Source organism: Salvelinus alpinus, chromosome 18 (assembly GCF_045679555.1).
Source record: "Salvelinus alpinus chromosome 18, SLU_Salpinus.1, whole genome shotgun sequence".
Taxonomy (NCBI): Eukaryota; Metazoa; Chordata; class Actinopteri; order Salmoniformes; family Salmonidae; genus Salvelinus; species Salvelinus alpinus.
In genome coordinates this window covers 799,477-821,416 of record NC_092103.1, presented here as the reverse complement: position 1 = coordinate 821,416, position 21,940 = coordinate 799,477, and the positions used below count along the sequence as shown (strand labels likewise).

At 42.0% G+C, this 21,940-nt stretch overlaps 1 protein-coding gene across 1 annotated transcript in view; it reads left to right on the top strand.

Annotated features, from left to right (window-relative positions):
* Positions 1-21,940, top strand: part of LOC139544466 (collagen alpha-1(XXVII) chain B-like) — a 205,405-nt gene that overhangs the window by 57,492 nt on the left and 125,973 nt on the right. The window contains exons 8-12 of the mRNA XM_071351593.1: positions 44-88; positions 10,381-10,434; positions 11,172-11,216; positions 17,337-17,390; positions 18,175-18,219. Of these exons, the coding sequence (XP_071207694.1) occupies positions 44-88; positions 10,381-10,434; positions 11,172-11,216; positions 17,337-17,390; positions 18,175-18,219 (243 nt within the window). The remainder of the gene's footprint in view (positions 1-43; positions 89-10,380; positions 10,435-11,171; positions 11,217-17,336; positions 17,391-18,174; positions 18,220-21,940) is intronic.

The following is a 21,940-nucleotide window of genomic DNA, read 5'->3' as shown; positions in this document are numbered from 1 at the left end:
GTCTCTATGCGTGGTACTCATTTCTTTGTGTTTCTCTCCTCAGGGACAGAGAGGGCATCCTGGTCCACCTGGTCACGAAGGAGAGCCTGTGAGTATTAATTAGTTCATATCCAGTAAAAACTCAGTTATAACTGGTTACCACATGTCATGTTACACCTCTACATACACACAAGGCACTGTTTTGATAGTACATAAATGCGTAGATAACATAAATATCCCTAATTTTCCTTTAGCCAGTCACAATACTTCACTAATTTCAAAACCTCTCCTTTTATGATGTGCATAAGGCCAACGCTTACTTATGTGGGTGTAAAGCAGTGGTACTTGAGTAAAACCGTCATACTTGAGAAAAGGGAAAGTCACCCAGTAAAATACTACTTGAGTAAAAGTCTAAAAGTATAAATAATTTAAAATTCCTTATATTAAGCAAACCAGCCAGCACAATTTTCTTGTTTTTAAATGTACTGATAGCCAGGGGCACACTCCAACACTCAAACATCATTTACAAATTTGTGTTTAGTGAGTCCGCCAGATCAGATGCAGTAGGGATGACCAGGGATTTTCTCTTTAAGAGTGTTAATTGGACATTTTTCCTGTCCTGCTAAACATTAAAAATGCAGTAGTACTTTTGGGTGTCAGCGAAAATGTATGGAGTAGAAAGTACATTATTTTCTTTAGGAATGTTGTAAAGTAAAAGTTGTCAAAAATAGAAATAGTATTACTTTAACCACAGGATCGGTGTTCCCCCCCGTGGGACGGTTGAGCTAACGTAGGCTAATGTGATTAGCATGAGGTTGTAAGTAACAAGAACATTTCCCTGGACATAGACATATCTGATATGGGCAGAAAGCTTAAATTCGTGTTAATCTAACTGCACTGTCCAATTTACAGTAGCTATTACAGTGAAAGAATACTATGTCAAATCAAATCACATTTATTTATAAAGCCCTTCTTACATCAGCTGATGTCACAAAGTGATGTATGGAAACCCAGCATAAAACCCCAAACAGCAAGCAATGCAGGTGTAGAAGCACCATGCTATTGTTTGAGGAGAGTGCACAGTTTTGAATTTGAAAATGTATCAATAAACCAATTAGGCACATTTGGGCAGACTTGAAACAACATTTTGAACAGAAATGCAATGGTTCATTGGATCAGTCAAACTTTTTGCACATACAATGCTGCCATCTATTGCACCTAACCTGGAATAAAACATTGTGACCTTTCTCTTGCATTTCAAAGATGCTAAAAAAATTATTGTTTTTTTTCTTTGTATTATCTTTAACCAGATCTAATGTGTTATATTCTCCTACGTTAATTTCACATTTCCACAAACTTCAAAGTGTTTCCTTTCAAATGGTATCAAGAATATGCATACCCTTGCTTCAGTTCCTGAGCTACAGGCATTTAGATTTGGGTATGTAATTTTAGGCGAAAAAAAGGGTCCGATCCTTAAAAGGTTTTAATGTAGTTTTACTTAAGTACTTTACACGACTGGTGTAAAGTTAACATTGTGTATTTGCAAAGCAATTGTTATTGTCAATCAAGTGTTGTGCTGGGTATTTGGAATGATGCAGTTCGTTTTGGAAACATCTTCGCATTGTTGCTCTGTCAAAATGTCTCTGCTACAGTGCCATAGGAAAGCTCTTATCAATGACCCCTGATGCAAAAAATATCTCCAAGACCAGAGCAACTCCAAACCCATTATGTCTCGCCTCAGTCTGCCACTCTCCGTCAATGTCCAACAGCCCAAATTATGGACTGTATTATGGGATCGCAAAAGTGCTATGGCGACCATGGTAACGGATGATGATTTGGCATTCTAAAGCATCTATCAATCAGATTGATTCCATTATCGACTCTTGGGAGTTCCAGCCCCAATCCCTTTTCTGCAGTTGGCAAATGGCTGAGCCTAACATGCCTGGAGGCAGCCAGAAATGGAGTGAGGAGAGATCTGGCTGGCTGGGCTGTTCCAGCTCCAAGAGCAGAGCCACTCACACCATCCAACACAGACACAGCCACTCATACCATATCACTGTATAGCAGCACTATACTGATTCAACCCAAGGAACACACAACAGTAGCAACGCTCATTCCCCTCCCACCTGAGGATCTGTCTTTTTCATTCATCTATTTCCTGTGTTTGAGGGGTGCAAAATCCACCTGTCACTTAAATCTCACTGGATTGATTCTTTTCACTTTATTGCGACTCTTTCTTACTCTTGCTTTGTGCCTGTCGTTTTTTTTCTTCCCTTTAACATTACAACCACAGACGTGTTTGTAATGACCTGTCAAAATGGAATATATTGTTTTTCCGTTGCATCTATAACAACGCTAAAGCTTCGTCAGGGATTTAATGCATGGTCTTGGAAGTTACATCACAAGAAAGAGAAGAAAGGTAACATTATTTTGATGTGTGTAGATTTTTTTGCCCAATTGAAAAAAAAGTAATAATTTAATACAGTTGAAATGTTTACAAATGAAATGTGCTGAAATCAACACTCAGTTCATAGTGCTATTATGTCTGAACTCGCAAACAATGTTGTAACGTGTGGGCTGAGAATCGGGAAGCAAGTTCAGGGAGTGAGTGGTTTAATAAATAAACGTAACATAATACCAAACAAGAAAACACAAACAGCACACAGACATGACACTGGAACAGAAACAATGACGACTGGGGAAGGAACCAAAGGCAGTGACATATATAGGGAAAGTAATCAGGGAGGTGATGGAGTCCAGGTGAGTCTGATGACGCTCAGGTGTGCGTAACGATGGTGACAGGTGTGCGCCATAACGAGCAGCCTGGTGACCTAGAGGCCGGAGAAGGAGCGCACGTGACAAATGTATAGTATGAATAGAGTAGGAAAGTGTATACATTCACTACTGTAAGTCACTCTGGATAAGAGCTCTGGATAAGAGCATCTGCTAAATTACCAAAATGTAAATGAAAAATGTATGTATAGATAGATGTAATATAGAGTCAAGCGTGTTGATTTTTAATCTGATGGTATACTGCTATTGACACACTTGCTGAATTATGCAACAGAACGTGGTGAGTGCAGGTAAGCCTAGACAGAGCAAGTTGTTGGTGTTTGCAGCCCTGTTCCACCCCTTTATGTTAATTTATTCATATTGAAAATACACCCAGTGTGTTTATGCAAATTAAGCATACTTAAGCGTACTTTATTTTAACACAAAATATTTTCACAAATACCTGATACCATTAGAGCATGTATATTAATGTAATACCTGTATTCCCACCAAAATCCCTAAACTGTCCGTGCCAGTAACATGTTTTATGTGCTATAATTTAGTCAATATCTGATTGATTTTAAAATTCAAAAGGTTTGGAGTATATTCATCCATTGTCCAACGGTTGCATTCATTAGAATTGCTTTTACAACCTCTTAACAATTTTGCTGACAGTTGCTACGTTACAGTCTTTGGAAGAAGTGGAGGAGACTGGATAAGCAGCGTAGTGTCCAGGCTATTTAAGGTTCTGGAGCATGCGTAACATATCAAGGCTATTTTCAGCCTAATTGCAAGGAGTCCTCTTGAGGAAAATGGCCTTAGAGAGAAAAACGGTGGAAGGGACGTCAACGGAGGCAATTCCTTGAGGCGTGAGGAGAGTGTGTTTGTGTCCTCCTCCACCCATACTTCACCAGTCTAAGACTATTTTTGCATGGACAAGATGAACACATGCTTTTTTCTGTCTGAATGAGGAGGCAAACAGGGATTGAGTAATAACTCTGTTTTGCTAATGCAATGTGATGTATTACCAGAGCAAAGAGCACACGACTGGAGCATCTAATGACAAGCCCGACCCTCCCATACCATATCTTAGACCCCCCTTACTGATTTAATGTTGATGGGGGTTGGCAGAGGGCTCATCCTTTCACCTCTCCTCAGCTATACTTCTCTGAGGCTCTGCTGTACGCATAGGCCTGAGCCAAATTAATGGGGGAGCCTTCAATAGGAGGCTGTGTGCACTGTGCAGGGGCTATGCACGTCGAAGGAAGTTCTGCATGAACACGTTTGCATTGTAAGAAACTTGGTTTCAATCTGCCCATCCCACCCCCCATGCCAAGCCCTAATTGGATCAAATTATTATTAACTTTTATTTAACTAGGGAAAAACACATTGAGACCTAGGTCTCATTTGCAAATGTGCCCTGGGAACAATACAGAAAATAACATTTTATACAATTTAAAACAAACTTAAATAGCAAATATTATATACACAATAAACAATCAAACATAAGACACATTTATCATTATAAAAATCCTTAGCCTTTCAACTAAACTGACCCACAGACAACAACACATCCAAATGAAATGTTACTTGGAGATTATTACACATGATAAGGGCCTGGTAGGAAAAGGATGATTTGCCCAACTCTATGGATACATGTGGAGTCTCCAGCATTAACCAACCCTGTAATCTAGTGTTGTAATCCGAGACAGAGTCTCTGAATAAGTAAGGTGTGATCCACAGTGTCGAATGCCTTGGACAGGTCAATGAAGAGGGCAGCACAGTGTTTCTTCGTATCTAAACAATTTATGAGATCATTTAAAATCATAGAAGTAGCAGAGATGGTACTATGACCTGGTCTGAACCCTGACTGTTTTACTTTCAGAAAAGATGTAGCAGTTAAAATAGCAGTATTTTTTTTTTCTTGTTCATTTTGCTATTTGCCTCATGACTCCTGCATGCTTTGTTGACTATTAACTTTCTTGTTTACCCTACCGTGGGACAGACTGTTCGGGACTCTGACTCTCTATTGGTTACACAGACTTTTGGCCCCCCATCCTATTCTATCCACCTCTCGCCGGCTTTGTATTCATGTTACCTGGTGAAATTGCTGTATAATATGATCCTGTTGCCATCTAATGCACATTCTCATGTCATACATCAACACTGCAGAGCTTTCCCTGTCCTCTGCTGTGCCTTGATTGTATTACTGTTGATGATATCTGGAAATGTGCATGTACACCCTGGCCCAACTACTGTTGCTAGCACCAATTCTGACTTGTGCTCTGATATCTGCTTCAATCCAGATGTGTTGGTCATTACTGAGACGTGGTTAAGAAAGAGTGTTTTGAATAATGATGTTAACTTCTTTGGGCTGCAAGCCCGACGTCGGTACACTTATGACAACAGCCAGGCCAAGTGCAGGGCGCGAAATTCAAAAGATATTTTTTAGAAATATTTAACTTTCACACTAACAAGTCCAATACAGCAAATGAAAGATACACATCTTGTGAATCCAGCCAACATGTCCGATTTTTAAAATGTTTTACAGCGAAAACACCACGTATATTTATGTTAGCTCACCACCAAATACAAAAAAGCACAGACATTTTTTCACAGCACAGGTAGCGTGCACAAAACCAACCTAACTAACCAAGAACCAACCAAACTAACCAAGAAACAACTTCATCAGATGACAGTCTTATAACATGTTATACAATAAATCTATGTTTTGTTCGAAAAATGTGCATATTTGAGGTATAAATCATAGTTTTACATTGCAGCTACAATCGGAAATAGCACCGAAGCAGCTAGAACAATTACAGAGACCAAATTGAAATACCTAAATACTCATCATAAAACATTTATGAAAAATACATGTTGTACAGCAAATGAAAGACAAAGATCTTGTGAATCCAGACAATATTTCAGATTCTTTAAGTGTTTTACAGCGAAAACACAATATAGCATTATATTAGCTTACTACAATAGCCAAAAACACAACAGCATTGATTCAAGCCAACAGTAGCGATAACGAATAAACCAGCAAAATATATTAATTTTTTCACTAACCTTCTCAAAATTCATCAGATGACAGTCCTTTAACATCATATTACACAATACATATATTGTTTGTTCGAAAATGTGCATATTTAGCGGCACAAATCGTGGTTATACAATGTGAATACTAGGCAAAATGCAATAACAATGTCCGGAGAAATCTTGGAGGCACCTAATCTAATCAAATAACTATTCATAAACGTTACTAAAAAATACATGTTGGACAGGAAATTAAAGATAGCTTAGTTCTTAATGCAATCGCCGTGTTAGAATTCTAAAAATAACTTCAGTACGACATCCAGCTTACGTTATTGCGAGAGAGCGCCCAAAATCAAAGCGGAAAACACAACGACACATTTTCCACAGAAGGAGGAAATAACATCATAAATGGGTCCTACTTTTGCTGATCTTCCATCAGAATGTTGTACAAGTGGTCCTTTGTCCAGAACAATCGTTGTTTGGATTTAGAATGTAATTTTTCCCTCTCGAATGAGCAAGCAAAACTTGCCAAGTGGCGCGAAGCTGTCCATCGTGAACAAACGCAAAGAACGGAACACGCCAAAACTCCCGGAAAAAATTCAATAATCTGATTAAACTATATTGAAAAAACATACTTTACGATGATATTGTCACATTTATCAAATAAAATCAAAGCCGGAGATAGTAGCCGTCTATAACGACAGCTTTTCAGAAGGCAATCCCCGGTTCCTTCTCGCGCCTTCCTGAAAACAGAAAATTGGTGTCACGTCATGCCAAGAGCTCTTATTCGACCTCAGATCAAGCTATACACTCCATTTCTTCTCTCACTGCTTATTGACATCTAGTGGAAGGCGTATGAAGTGCATGTATACTAATAGATTTCAAGCAAAAGATTAGGTAGGCCCTGGAACAGAGCCTCGATTTGAGATTTTTCACTTTCTGACAGGAAGTTTGCTGCAAAATGAGTTCTGTTTTACTCACAGATATAATTCAAACGGTTTTAGAAACTTGAGTGTTCTATCCAATAGTAATAATAATATGCATATTGTACGAGCAAGAATTGAGTACGAGGCCGTTTGAAATGGGCACCTTTCATCCAAGTTACTGAATACTGCCCCTGCAGCCCAAAGAAGTTAACCTTTCTGGCTATAACCTTTTTTGGCAAGACAGATCTTCCAAAGGTGGGGGAGTGGTAATCTTTACCAAGGATCAACTTCAGTACTCGGTTGTCTCCACCAAGTCTGTCCCCAAACAATTTGATTTGCTGGTTTTTAAGCATTAAACATTCAAATAACACTTTGTTGGCTGTTGTGGGGTGTTATCGTTCTCCTTCAGCGCTGGCCTGTACCCTACCTGCTACGAGACCTAAACTGGGACATGCTTAAACCACCTGACCAAGTCCTAAAGCAATAGGACTCCCTAAATCTTTCTCAGATTATTACCAATCACAAGGTATGACTCCAAATACCCAGAAAAGGTCACTCTCCTTGATATTATCCTCACAAATAACCCTGATAGGTACCAGTCTGGTGTTTTCTGTACTGACCTTAGTGATCACTCTTTTACAGCCTGTGTTTGTAATGGTTGCTCAGTGAAACGTCCTGTCCTGATTTGTCAAACACTTGCTAGAAAACTTTAATGAGTAAGCCTTCCTTCATGACCTGGCCTCTGTAAAATGGTATAGAATCAGCTTGATCCCCTCTGTCGAAGATGCTTGGACCTTCTTTTTTGATGTCTTCAGTGATATTGTTAACAAACACGACCCCATGAAGAAAATGAGAATTTAAAAAAATGTTTAGCCCTTTGTTCAACTGTGATTTTACAGAGTTACTCCACCTCAGAGTTGCACTTGGCGAAAGGCTCAGCACACGCATACTCATGGTTGAATGGCTCTCGTTCAGGCAAATGAGAAATAAGTGCACCCAGGCTATCCGAAAGGCCAAAGTTAGTTACTTTAAGGAGCAGTTCTCTCTCTGTGGGTCTAATCCCAAGAAGTTCTGGAAAACGGTTAAAGACCTGAAGAATAAACCCTCCTCCTCACAGCTGCCCATGTCCCTTAAAGTTGATGATGTGGTTGTTACTGACAACAAGCACATGGCTGAGCTCTTTAATCACCACTTCATTAAGTCAGGATTCCTTTTTGCCCACTCAACATTTCCTCATCTCCCGCCCCTTCTAATGCGACTAGACCCGATGCTCCTCCCTCTTTTTCCCCTGCCCTGCTACTAAGTTTCTCCCTGGAGGCGGTCACTGAGTCTGAGGTGCTAAAGGAGCTCCTTAAACTTGACGCTAGGAGATCAAGCTGATCCTAGCTGTTATAGGCCTGTTTCTTTTGTGCCCTGTTTATCTAAAGTTTTGGACAAACTTGTCAATAATCAACTGACTGGCTTTCTTGATGTTTATAGTATTCTCTCTGGTATGCAATCTGGTTTCCGCTCAGGTTATGGATGTGTCACTGCAATTTTAAACGTCCTCAATGATGCCACCATTGCCCTTGATTCTAAGCAATGTTGTGCTGCTATTTTTATTGACTTGGCCAAAGCTTTTGATACGGTAGACCATTCCATTCTTGTGGGCCGGCTAAGGAGTATTGGTGTCTCTTTGGCCTGGTTTGCGAACTACCTCTCTCAAAGAATTCAGTGTATAAAGTCAGAACATCTGCTGTCTCAGCCACTGCCTGTCACGAAGGGTGTACACCAAGGCTCGATCCTAGGCCCCACGCTCTTCTCATCCATTTATATGCAGATGCTGAAGTATAACAAAACAGCCCCCACAATGTTTTTATCATCAATTTCTCTCAGCCAATCATCAGTCATTTATTTAAGTGCTGTGCTTGTTGAATGTCCTTCCCTATAAGCATGCTGAAAGTTTGTTGTCAGTTTGTTTAATATAAAATAGCATTGTATCTGGTCAAACCCATTTTTTTCTTAAAGTTTACTAATGGTTGGTAACAGGCTGATTGGTTGGCTATTTGAGCCATTAAAGGGGGCTTTACTATTCTTAGGTAGCGGAAAGACTTTTGCTTCCCTCCGAATACACTTTCAATTAGGGTTAAATTGGGAAAATATGGAAAATATGAGTGGCATAATTGCTGTTCTATCCAAGATGTCAGACCCCGGTGGCTTGTCATTGTTGATAGAGAAAAAATTATAATTCACCTCTTCCTCAATCACTTTACAGAATTTGAAATTACAATGCTTTTCTTTCATAATTTGGTCAGATATACTTGGATGTGTAGTGTCAGCAATTGTTGCTGGCATGTCATGCTTAAGTTAGCTAATCTTACAAATTAGAAAATCATTAAAGTAGTTAGCAATATCAGTTGGCTTTGTGATGAATAAGCCATCTGAATCAATGAATGATGGAACTAAGTTTGCCTTTTTTCCCAAAATTGAATTTAAAGTGCTAACCAAAGTGCTTTTTACTATCATTGTTTATATCATTTATCTTTGTTTAATAGTGTTAATAGTTCATTCTAATTTTTATGCAGTTTAGTCATGATTTCCCAATAATACGTTTGCCAATCGGTTGTGCAGCCAGACTTATGAGAGTCAAAATTGAGCTCAGGTGCATCCTGTTTCCATTGATCATCCTTGAGATGTTTCTACAACTGGATTGGAGTTGATTTGGAAAGGCAAACACCTGTCCATATAAGGTCAGTTGACAATGCATGTCAGAGCAAAAACCAAGCCTTGAGGTCGAAGGAATTGAACACAGAGCTTGAGAGGATCTGCGGAGAAGAATGGGAGAAACTCCCCAAATACAGGTGTGCCAAGCTTGTAGCGTCATACCCAAGAAGTCTCAAGGCTGTAATCGCTGCCAAAGGTGCTTCAACAAAGTACAGAGTAAAGGCTCTGAATATTTATGTAAATGTGATATTTCAGTTTTTTTTTATATACATTTGCAAACATTTCTGAAAACCTGTTTAACAAGTTAGTCCATTTTAGAATAAGGCTCTAACATAACAAAATGTGGTAAAAGTCAAGGGGTCTGAATATTTTACGGATGCACTGTATAATTCCAAAAACACAATCTTGTTGATATGCATTCATGCATTGCTAGACCATTTATCATACACATTTGCATGTTAAAATGACTTGGTGGTTGTATCAACAATTGCATCAACTTAGATTGGATTTTTTTTTAAATATACAAGCATATAATGTGATACCAAACACACTTTCAATGTGTTATGAAGATTATTAGGATTGTTTGTTAATTTATATATTGATTTATTATTTCTGTGTGTCTACATCTTTGCAATGCTGTCGCTGACAAGGAAAATAGACTCAAAGTGTAAAACTACTCTGCTTCAAGCGATCCTCGCTTTGCAGACGTGCTGCTTCAAGCGATCCTCGCTTCGCAGACCTATTGCTTTTACTTTCGGGTATAGCATGTCTCATAGATCATGTGAGTTGTTAAACAGCGACTCACGTTATGGAGCCGTTACGGTGACGTGGCAGCTTTGGTTTAGTTTGACCGTTACACTACCTATTACTCTGCACAAGGCGCTGTCTGTCACTGGCTTACTGTAATTTTTTATCAATCTTTTCTATCTGCCTTTAACCCCACCTTCCTCCTTTCCCACAGGGGGAGCGAGGTCCAGACGGAAGCCCAGGTGCCAAAGGTTATCCTGGCAGGCAGGTGCAGTAAATCCTCTGGTGTGCTGTGACTGTTATAGTAGGGTCAGGCTTGACTGGTACAGTGGGGTCAGGCTTGTCTGGTACAGTAGGGCTAGGGGTCAGATTTGACTAGTAGAGAAGGGTCAGGGGTCAGGTATGACTAGTAGAGGAGGGTCAGGGGTCAGGAGGTTATGCTCATCTAGAGTAGGGTTAGAGGGTTCAGACCAGCTCTTGACTGGTGGATTAAGGATGATTAAGTGTTAACAGGTTGTACCTGTGCAGGGGAGAGTGAATGGACTAGAGCTATAATGCATAATTATGCGTATATCAAAATTCTGCACATCTACACAAAGTGCAGGACAAGAGTTGTTGTCATGTAAATCATGCCACAGAGTCAGTTGAAGAGCTATAGTAAATCTTCCTAAGAATAAATGTTTTGACAATAAATTAAGAGACTCGTTTAACTACGTACTTCAAACCCAAGTCTGCTTCAGTCACAGCTGCTTTCCTGGCATCTACTCCTAGGATGGGTTACTGTGTTTCTAGAAACTGCTACACTAGAGGAAGTCCTGTCTCTCCCTGCTGTTAATCACCCACCGACTCATAAATTCCCAATTGACAGACTCATAAAATTGCACACAGACGCACGTATGCACGAACGCACACACACATAGTATCACTGTGATAATTGGTTGGTTTTTATCTTAACCACTAATTGTGTTTAACCGTTCAACTACTTTTTCTCTGTCTTCGTCGTAGGGTTTGCCAGGTCCCATAGGAGCCATTGGTCCGAAAGGCGCTCGGGTAGGTGTACCCTTAATTCCCTCTACCCCAATTATTTTCCAGTGGAGCCTGACTTTCTTTAGCAGTGCTATAGCCTGGACATTTGAGTCATACCCATAAACACCACACTGAACGCTGTTGTCATGCTTACAGGTCGTGATTTGATCAATTCTGGAAAGAGGCTGATGTTCTTATGTTTACTGTATGTCTTTGGTTTTCAAGGGCAATCCATCTCTGTCTTCTATGCATCCGGCTTGACACAGATTTTACTACTCTCTGTTTACAGTGGATAGTGTCTCCAGTCTGCAGCAAAACACACTCGCTTGCCAAGAGTTGCTTGATCAAAGTTATTGGTTTTGTCTGCTATCACACACACACACACACACACACACACACACACACACACACACACACACACACACACACACACACACACACACACACACACACACACACACACACACACACTGTACTTCTGCCTTTTCCACATAAACAGTTGTCTAACTGTATACAGCCACCACACACACACACTCTCAGTGATGTTATGTTGCGCTTCATTAAAGACCCTTTATCAGCTCCCATGGCTGTTCCAAAACAGGCCCTGCCCCCACCAGCTGGAATTTCCTGTTTAAAGTAGTAAAAAGAGGCCTTCCATCCTCTCCTTCTCTCCATCAGCAACCCCCATCCCCTGATCTACCACACAACCATCTCCCTGTCCTATCTACATCCATCCCTTACCTACCTATAACTACCACCGTATCTATCCCCTACCTACAACCATAAGCTATGCATCAACCAACTCCCTCCCAACCCCTGGTTCACACATCTACCCCTTATCCCATATTTACCTTCAAGTACTTACCTACCTATAGTATACTACAGCTACCCCGTCAATTACATCTAACCACCCTGTATCTCTGATCTACATCTACCCTGTCTGCTACTGTGCCTCACAACCAGCCCCTGATCCCCTAGCTACAACTAACCAACTGACTACGACTAACCACCACTATCGCTTAGCTATAACCGTAATCTACAAACTACCAGCTATAGGACTCTATTTTTGCCTAGCGTTAATGCACCCTCTTTGGTAAATGTGACTTGTAAAAGCTAGCGTTCTGCTATTTTCCAACCCTGGCACCAGGGTTGGTGATTGACCTCTTTTATATCAGCTCGTTTTGGCTAAGGTGGGAAGGGTGATGTATTTGTGGTGTGTCCTGTAAATCCTGTGTGCCAATTTCAAGCAGCGTAATTGGTGATATTTAAGACTCACCGAAAGCTGTTCTTAGCTGTAACTCAATTGGTTATGGCATCAATTTTGCCAGCGGAGGCACACAGCAGCTTAATCAGAGACAAGATGGTGCTGATAGAGATGGCAGCTTCGCTTCAAGTCCTTAGGAAACTTAGTTTTTTTATGTATTATTTCTTACATTGTTAGCCCAGAAAACCTTAAGTGTTATTACATACAGCCGGGAAGAACTATTGGATTTCAGAGAGACGTCAACTTACCAGCACTATGACCAGAAATACGACTTTCCCAAAGCGTATCCTTTGCCTGCATCTCCCAGGGCATTTGAACTGATTCCAGAGGCCAACCTGAAACAACGCCGTCGGAGGAGAAGGTGCCGGCGCGGTCTTCTAGTGAGACTTTGGATGTGCGCACACCACCCACTACTTCCGAGTATATTACTCGCTAATGTCGACGAAATTAGGGCAAGAGTTGCTTTCCAAAGAGATATCCGGGATTGGAACATACTCTGTTACACGGGGACATGGCTAGCTGGGGACATGCTATTGGAGTCCGTACATCCAACAAGATTTTCAGTGCATCGCGCCGACAGGAAAAAACATCTCTCTGGTAAGAAGAAGGGCGGGTGTGTATGTTTCATGATTAACGACTCATGGTGTAATTGTAACAACACACAAGAACTCAAGTCCTTTTGTTCACATGATCTAGAATTATTCCTCACAACCAAATGCCGACCATATTATCTCCCAAAAGAACTCTCCTCAGTTATAGTCACAGCCGTGTATATCCCACGCAAGTGGATACCAAGACGGCCATCAAGGAACTTCACTGGACTTTATGCAGACTGGAGGCTGCCTTTATTGTAGCTGGGGATTTTAACAAAGCTAATCTGAGAACAAGGCTACCTAAATTATATCAGCATACCGATTGCAGTACACGAGCGAGTAACACACTCGACCACTGCTACTCTAACGTCCGCGATGCATACAAGGACCTCCCCCGCCCTCCTTTTGGCAAATCTGACCATGACTCCATCTTGTTGCTCCCCTCCTATAGGCAGAAACTAAAACAGGAAGCACCCGTGCTTAGGTCTACCCAATGCTGGTCTGAAAATCAGATCCACGCTTTAAGATTGCTTCAATCACGTGGACTGGGATATGTTCCAGGTAGCCTCAGACAATAACATTGACATGCTGACTCGGTGAGCAAGTTTATAAGGAAGTGTATAGGAGATGCTGTACCCACTGACTAATAAAACCTTCCAATAACCAGAAACCATGGATTTATGGCAGCATTCGCGCAAAACTGAAAGCACGTACCACTGCATTTAATCATGGCAAGGCGACTGGAAACATGACCCGAATACAGTGTAGTTATTCCCTCCGCAAGGCAATCAAACAAGCAAAGCGTCAGTATAGAAACAAAGTGGAGTCGCAATTCAACAGCTCAGACACGAGACGTACGTGGCAGGGTATAGAGTCAATCACGGATTACAAAAAGAAAACCAGCCCCGTCGCGAACATCGACGTCTTGCTCCCAGACAAATTAAACAACTTCTTTGCGTGCTTTGAGGACAATACAGTGCCACCCACATGGCCCACTACCAAAGACTGTGGGCTCTCATTCTCTGTGGCCGACATGCTAAGGTAACTGAACTAATTGACTATCGCCCCGTAGCACTCACTTCTTTCATCACCAAGTGCTTTGAGAGACTAGTCAAGGATCATATCACCTCTACCTTACCTGTTACCTTAGACGCACTTCAATTAGCTTATTGCCCCAATAGGTCCACAGATGATGCAGTCGCCATCACACTGCACACTGCCCTGTCCCATCTGGACAAGAGGAATACCTATGTAAGAATGCTGTTCATTGACGACAGCTCAGCATTCAACACCATAGTACCCGCCAAATTCATCATTAAGCTTGAGACCCTGGACTTCCTGACGGGCCGCCCCCCAGGTGGTGAAGGTAGGAAACAACAGCTCCACTCCGCTCATCCTCAACACTGGGGCCCGGGTGCATGCACAAGGGTGCATTCTCAGCCCTCTCCTGTACTCTCAGTTCACCCACGAGTGGCCATGCACGCCTCCAACTCAATCATCAAGTTTGCAGATGACACTACAGTGGTAGGCTTGATTACCAACAACTACGAGACCGCCTAAAGGGAGGAGGTGAGGGCATTCGGAGTGTGGTGTCAGGAAAATAACCTCTCACTCAACGTCAGCAAAACAAAAGCAATGATCATGGACTTCAGGAAACAGCAAAGGGAGCACCCCCCTATCCACATCGACGGGACAGCAGTGGAGAAGGTGTAAAGTTAAGTTCCTCGGTGTACATAGTACTGACAAACTGAAATGGTCCACACACACTGACAGTGTGGTGGTCTTCAACCTCAGGAGGCTGAAAAAATGTGGCTTGTCACCGAAAACCCTGACAAACTTTTACAGGTGCCGAATTGAGAGCATTCCAGTCGGGCTGTATCACCGCTTGGTACGGCACTGCACCGCCCTCAACCGGAGGACTCTCCAGATGGTGGTGCGGTCTGCACAACGCATCACCGGGGGCAAACTACCTGCCCTCCAGGACACCTACAGCACCCAATGTCACAGGAAGGCCAAAAAGATCATCAAGGACAATAACCACCTGAGCCACTACCTGTTCACCCCGCTTCCATTCAGAAGGCGAGGTCAGTACAGGTGCATCAAAGGTGGGACAGAGAGATTGAAAAACAGCTTCCATCTCAAGGCCATCAGATTGTTAAACAGCCACCACTAGCACACAGAGGTGACTGCCTACCTACAGACTTGATATCATTGGCCACTTTAATAAATGGAACACTAGTCACTTTAATAATGCCACTTTAAGAATGTTTACCTATCTTGCATTCCTCATCTCATATGTACAGTTTATACTGTATCTTTCACTATCTATTGCATCTTAGCCGCTCTGTCACTGCTCATCCATATATTTTATACATATATATTCTCATCCCGTTCCTTTACTAGATTGTGTGTGTTAGGTTTTGTTGTGGAATTGTTACATATTACCTGTTAGATATTGCTGCGCTGTCGGCTCTAGAAGCATACGCATTTCGCTACACTCGCAATAACATCTGCTAACCATGTGTATGTGACCAATAAAATGTGATTTGATTCAATAGCATATAATCAATACTGGACATTATTTTTGTCCGTGCAGCTTTTGTGAAAAGCTTGGACTCATTATGCCCATCGAATGAGCATTGTCAGTGACAGTAGGGAATCTGTTTATGCACATCGAGTTATTACAATGGGCTGCTTATTGTTTTTCCTTTATCAATTTGTTAACAAAATGGATCTTCCACTTTCGTCTGGACTTCACTGTCCTTGATGCCGAATCTATTTGTAGCCTCGGCTATTTGCCTGTTCATTTGTTTACCTTTCACGTGGCAACGTCACTAACAGGCCATATCAACGGTGATGGTAGGCTAATCTTCTTAACGTTTGGGCAATGTCCAATTGTCCATGGCTCGAATATGCAATATGTCTAGATCAATATGTCCATGTTGAAGCCAATTAAAAAAATTAAAAAAAACTAGATAGGCTACATGTTTGAAATAACTACGCCTATTGTGGGGTTAGTTTATACTCTTTAAGAAACAATATTAATTGGATAGGACACACATCCATTCCTCCTGCCGAAGACCTCTTAGACCTACATGTGCTAACCTGGCCTTATGCTCATGTAATGAGAGATGTGATATCATGCTTCTGACCCGATCATATTTAGAAATGTTGTTGTTGATTTGAAAATACAGCTTGATTGGTTTTTTAATCAAATTAAACAAAAAACAAACTTAGTATACACCCATGGGGAGCAATTCTGGTAACTGTATTTAGACAGTTTATTTAAAACAAGTGGTTGTTCAATTTGTATTAGAATTATACACTGTCTTATCAATAGCCGAGTGAATTTAATCTTGCTTGTTGACTATGTTTGGCATGTCCATGTCCAGACTGCAATTTACAGTAGGCCTAGCCCCTATATCAGTGTGAATGCTACAGCCTATGTTAACAATATATTTCCATATTGAAGCAATGCTATTAGAACAATGTAGACTGCAAACATGTTCAACATGTTTATCAAATATGAGGCAGGCTATTTAACAAACTAGGCTATAATAGACTAACATTCAAATTGGAGTTGATGACAACGCAATACACAACTTGACGCAACCACATATTTAGGCATGGAGCATGTTCTGGTTGGACAGTGAGGGCCTCAACACACCCACAACTTGTTTATGTATCAAAATCCCCCCCCCCCCCCCCCACATTCCAGTTGTGAAAATAGCTCAAATATTACTGACACCCCACCGAACCTATAACGCTAGCGCTAAGATATACCGTTCCATTAGGTTTGTCAAAATAGAGCACATCTAAAAATGCTACATCTCAATCAACTCCTGACCTACGTAGTCTTTTCCCTATGTACCTTCAACCTTAACCCATCAGCTGTAACTGAACCAGTATCAGCACTCCACTACTCCACTGTCTTATAGAATACATTGCTACTGCTATTGCTGCTGTTGTTCCTGGTCTTGTTCTGTTTTGTTGCCTTCAACCCGCTATCAACAGGCCAGATTGGTGTCATCTTCAGAGATCCCTGGCGTGAGGGTATGTGCCCTTGGACTACATCGTGGAAGCCAGCACCATGCAGTCCATGGGCATATACACTTGCCTCATGGCTTAGTTCTTCATGGAGACCTGATCCATCAACCCTGGAACCTTCAGAACCGCAGCACTGGACTCCTCAACTCTCAACCTATAATAGATCTACTTCGCAGTCACTGAAAATGGAATTCCTCTACCTCTCTCTCTCTCTCTCTCTCTCTCTCTCTCTCTCTCTAGGGCTTCATTGGAATCGCGGGCCTTTTTGGCCTACCTGGTGCTGATGGCAAAAGAGTACGTTTGTCTTTCTTTAACTTACCGCTACACACATCCAAATACTCACAACGTCTGTAATGATTAGGGCCAGGACTTTTTCCTGACCTCACCAAACACTTCTTGTGTACAAGAATGGAGACAACTCTGACTACCTGTCCCAGTGGTGACTCTGATCTTCCCTCCCTCTGTTGATTTAAATGTGGGAACTGCCTCCAGCGTGCTATCAGGCTGCATTGAGTAAGACAGTGCGGGAGTGTTGGTGATGACTCATTGTGACCCCCCCCCCCCCCTTATTGAGCCTTTGAACTGGCTAAACTAATCGAGGCCTTCCAAAAGCTCAGCCTCCAAGAACACCAGACCATTAGCCTACTTATCGCATGCACCCGGGGTTGCGTCATGGGTGAGCCTGCAATGGACCTTTCCACTATGCAGCGCCGCCATACTGTAGCAGGCCAATCTTTGTCTGTCGGTCACTGTGTCTGTCTGTCCTCTCTAACCTCCTCCTAATCTTAAAGGAAGACACCTATATGGGACAGAGCACGATGAAAGAGCTCCAATTAGCTGCCACAGCTGTAGGTTTGTGCAGAGCGCTCTAGAAGCAATACAAGTCGGCATGTACATCAAGCAGTATTTACACAGAGTAGCTAAACAAAATACAAATATATACAATACTCTAGGTAGCTTAGTCTGTGATGGTTTGACATTATTACATGAGTGTAGTTGTTACTAGAATTATTCCCAGAGAGTACAATGTTGCTCTGATCTTATTATTGTCTCTCTCTCTCTCTCGTTCTATTTTCAGGGCGTTCCTGGAGAACCAGGGAAGAGGGGCAAGATGGGTAGGCCGGTAAAGTTGTCTCAACATACTTTTATAGATAATTATTTATATGAACTGTTATGAAATGTGTTGATGTCAGCCACAGCAGACGCTGTGTTAAGACCTAACCCACATGCAGAAGACATCTATGGTCTCCAGAGACTGATACCGACAACCCTAACAGGACATGCGGTATATAGTGTCATGGAGGCTGCTGGCAATGATAGACATAGCTCAGAGCTGTGTTTAGCAAATGTTAGCTTATTGAACAGTCAGACCTCTTTCTCTGTCATTCGGTCCTCAGATCCTTATTTGTATTCAGTAGCGTTTTGCAGTGGGAAACAAGAGTGAGCATTCTTGTTGGACAAATTCACATTCAGCACCTCCCAGTTCAGAATTTCAAAATGTTTTGTGACCACTGAACATGACGTTTGTTTCAGTGAGTCAGTGTTCTAGTTCCAGCATGGTTCAACAATATTGTAGCCAGACCTGCTCTCAAGCTGAGAACTCCTTTAAGAGGTTTGGTGCAAAGGCCCGCAGTCACACATTTGTCTACATCATTGTATGCTTCTCTCTTTGTTATTTCCATTGCTAATAGAAGGGTTACTCTAGGTTGAACACGTCGGAGATGTGCTACAACGCAGGTTTTTTGGACATAATAAGAAAAGGCTCATATTGAAATGAGCTTATTTGGTCAGCTTTCTCTCGATGGGATCATGTAGTTTGGATACTTTTTAAAAATGTCACCTTTATTGGACCAGGTAGGCCAGTTGAGAGCAAGTTCTCATTTACAACTGCGACCTGACCAAGTTAAAGCAAAGCAGTGCGACAAAAACAACAACACGGAGTTACACATAAACAAACGTACGGTCAATAACACAATAGAAACATCTATGTACAGTGTGTGCAAATGTATAGGGGTAAGGCAATACATAGGCCATAGAGGTGAAATCATTACAATTTAACATTAACACTGGAGTGATATACAGTGGGGAGAACAAGTATTTGATACACTGCCGATTTTGCAGGTTTTCCTACTTACAAAGCATGTAGAGGTCTGTAATTTTTATCATAGGTACACTTCAACTCTGAGAGGCGGAATCTAAAACAAAAATCCAGAAAATCACATTGTATGATTTTTAAGTAATTAATTTGCATTTTATTGCATGACATAAGTATTTGATCACCTACCAACCAGTAAGAATTCCGGCTCTCACAGACCTGTTAGTTTTACTTTAAGAAGCCCTCCTGTTCTCCACTCATTACCTGTATTAACTGCACCTGTTTGAACTCATTACCTGTATAAAAGACACCTGTCCACACACTCAATCAAACAGACTCCAACCTCTCCACAATGGCCAAGACCAGAAAGCTGTGTAAGGACATCAGGGATAAAATTGTAGACCTGCACAAGGCTGGGATGGGCTACAGGACAATAGGCAAGCAGCTTGGTGAGAAGGCAACAACTGTTGGCGCAATTATTAGAAAATGGAAGAAGTTCAAGATGACGGTCAATCACCCTCGAACTGGGGCTCCATGCAAGATCTCACCTCGTGGGGCATCAATGATCATGAGGAAGGTGAGGGATCAGCCCAGAACTACACGGCAGGACCTGGTCAATGACCTGAAGAGAGCTGGGACCACAGTCTCAAAGAAAACCATTAGTAACACATTACGCCGTCATGGATTAAAATACTGCAGCGCACGCAAGGTCCCCCTGCTCAAGCCAGCGCATGTCCAGGCCCGTCTGAAGTTTGCCAATGACCATCTGGATGATCCAGAGGAGGAATGGGTGAAGGTCATGTGGTCTGATGAGACAAAAATAGAGCTTTTTGGTCTAAACTCCACTCGCCGTGTTTGGAGGAAGAAGAAGGATGAGTACAGCCCCAAGAACACCATCCCAATCGTGAAGCATGGAGGTGGAAACATCATTCTTTGGGGATGCTTTTCTGCAAAGGGGACAGGACGACTGCACCGTATTGAGGGGAGGATGGATGGGGCCATGTATCGCGAGATCTTGGCCAACAACCTCCTTCCCTCAGTAAGAGCATTGAAGATGGGTCGTGGCTGGGTCTTCCAGCATGACAACGACCCGCAACACACAGCCAGGGCAACTAAGGAGTGGCTCCGTAAGAAGCATCTCAAGGTCCCGGAGTGGCCTAGCCAGTCTCCAGACCTGAACCCAATAGAAAATCTTTGGAGGGAGCTGAAAGTCCGTATTGCCCAGCGACAGCCCCGAAACCTGAAGGATCTGGAGAAGGTCTGTATGGAGGAGTGGGCCAAAATCCCTGCTGCAGTGTGTGCAAACCTGGTCAAGAACTACAGGAAACGTATGATCTCTGTAATTGCAAACAAAGGTTTCTGTACTAAATATTAAGTTCTGCTTTTCTGATGTATCAAATACTTATGTCATGCAATAAAATGCTAATTAATTACTTAAAAATCATACAATGTGATTTTCTGGATTTTTGTTTTAGATTCCGTCTCTCACAGTTGAAGTGTACCTATGATAAAAATGACAGACCTCTACATGCTTTGTAAGTAGGAAAACCTGCAAAATCGGCAGTGTATCAAATACTTGTTCTCCCCACTGTATGTGCAAATGATGATGTGGAAGTAGAGATACTGGAGTGCAAAGGAGCAAAAAAATAAAATAAAATGACAGTATGGGGAAGGGGTAGTTGGATGGGCTATTTACAGATGGGCTGTGTACAGGTACAGTGATCGGTAAGCTGCTCTGACAGCTGATGCTTAAAGATAGAGGGATATATAAGACTCCAGCTTCAGTGATCTTTGCAATTCATTCCAGTCATTGGCTGCAGAGAACTGGAAGGAAAGGCGGCCAAAGGAAGTGTTGGCTTTGGGGATGACCAGTGAAATATACCTGCTGGAGCGTGTGCTACGAGTTGGTGTTGCTATGGTGACCAGTGTGCTGAGAAGGCGGGGCTTTACCTAGCAAAGACTTATAGATGACCTGGAGCCAGTGGTGGGTAGTATATAATTGTTTATAATTGGCTCATTCATCCCCCTCCTCTCCCCTGTAACTATTCCCCAGGTCGTTGCTGCAAATGAGAACGTGTTCTCAGTCAACTTACCTGGTAAAATAACGGTAAAATAAATAAATAAATAAATAAAATAAATAAATAAAATATGGAGCTTTGGTGACAAAACGGATGGCACTGTGATGGACTACATCCAGTTTGCTGAGTAGAGTGTAGGAGGCTATTTTGTAAATGACATCGCCAAAGTCAAGGATCGGTAGGATAGTCCGTTTTACGAGGGTATGTTTGGCAGCATGAGTGAAGTATGCTTTGTTTGCGAAATAGGTAGCCGATTCAATTTAAGTGTGGAAGGAGAGTTTACAGTCTAACCAGACACCTACGTATTTGTAGTTGTCCACATATTCTAAGTCAGAACTGTCCAGAGTAGTGATACTAGTCGGGCAGGTGGGTGAGGGCAACAGTCGGTTGAAGAGCATGCATTTAGTTTTACTAGCATTTAAAAGCAGTTGGAGGCCACGGAAGGAGTGTTGTATGGCATTGAAGCTTTTTTGGAGGCTTGTTAACAGTGTCCAAAGAAGGGCCAGATGTATACAGAATGGTGTCTGTGTAGAGGTGGATCAGAGAATCACCAGCAGCAAGAGCGACGTCATTGATATATACAGAGGAAAGTCTGCCTGAGAATTGAACCCTGTGGCACATCCATAGAGACTGCCAGAGGTCCGGACAACAGGCCCTCCGATTTGACACAC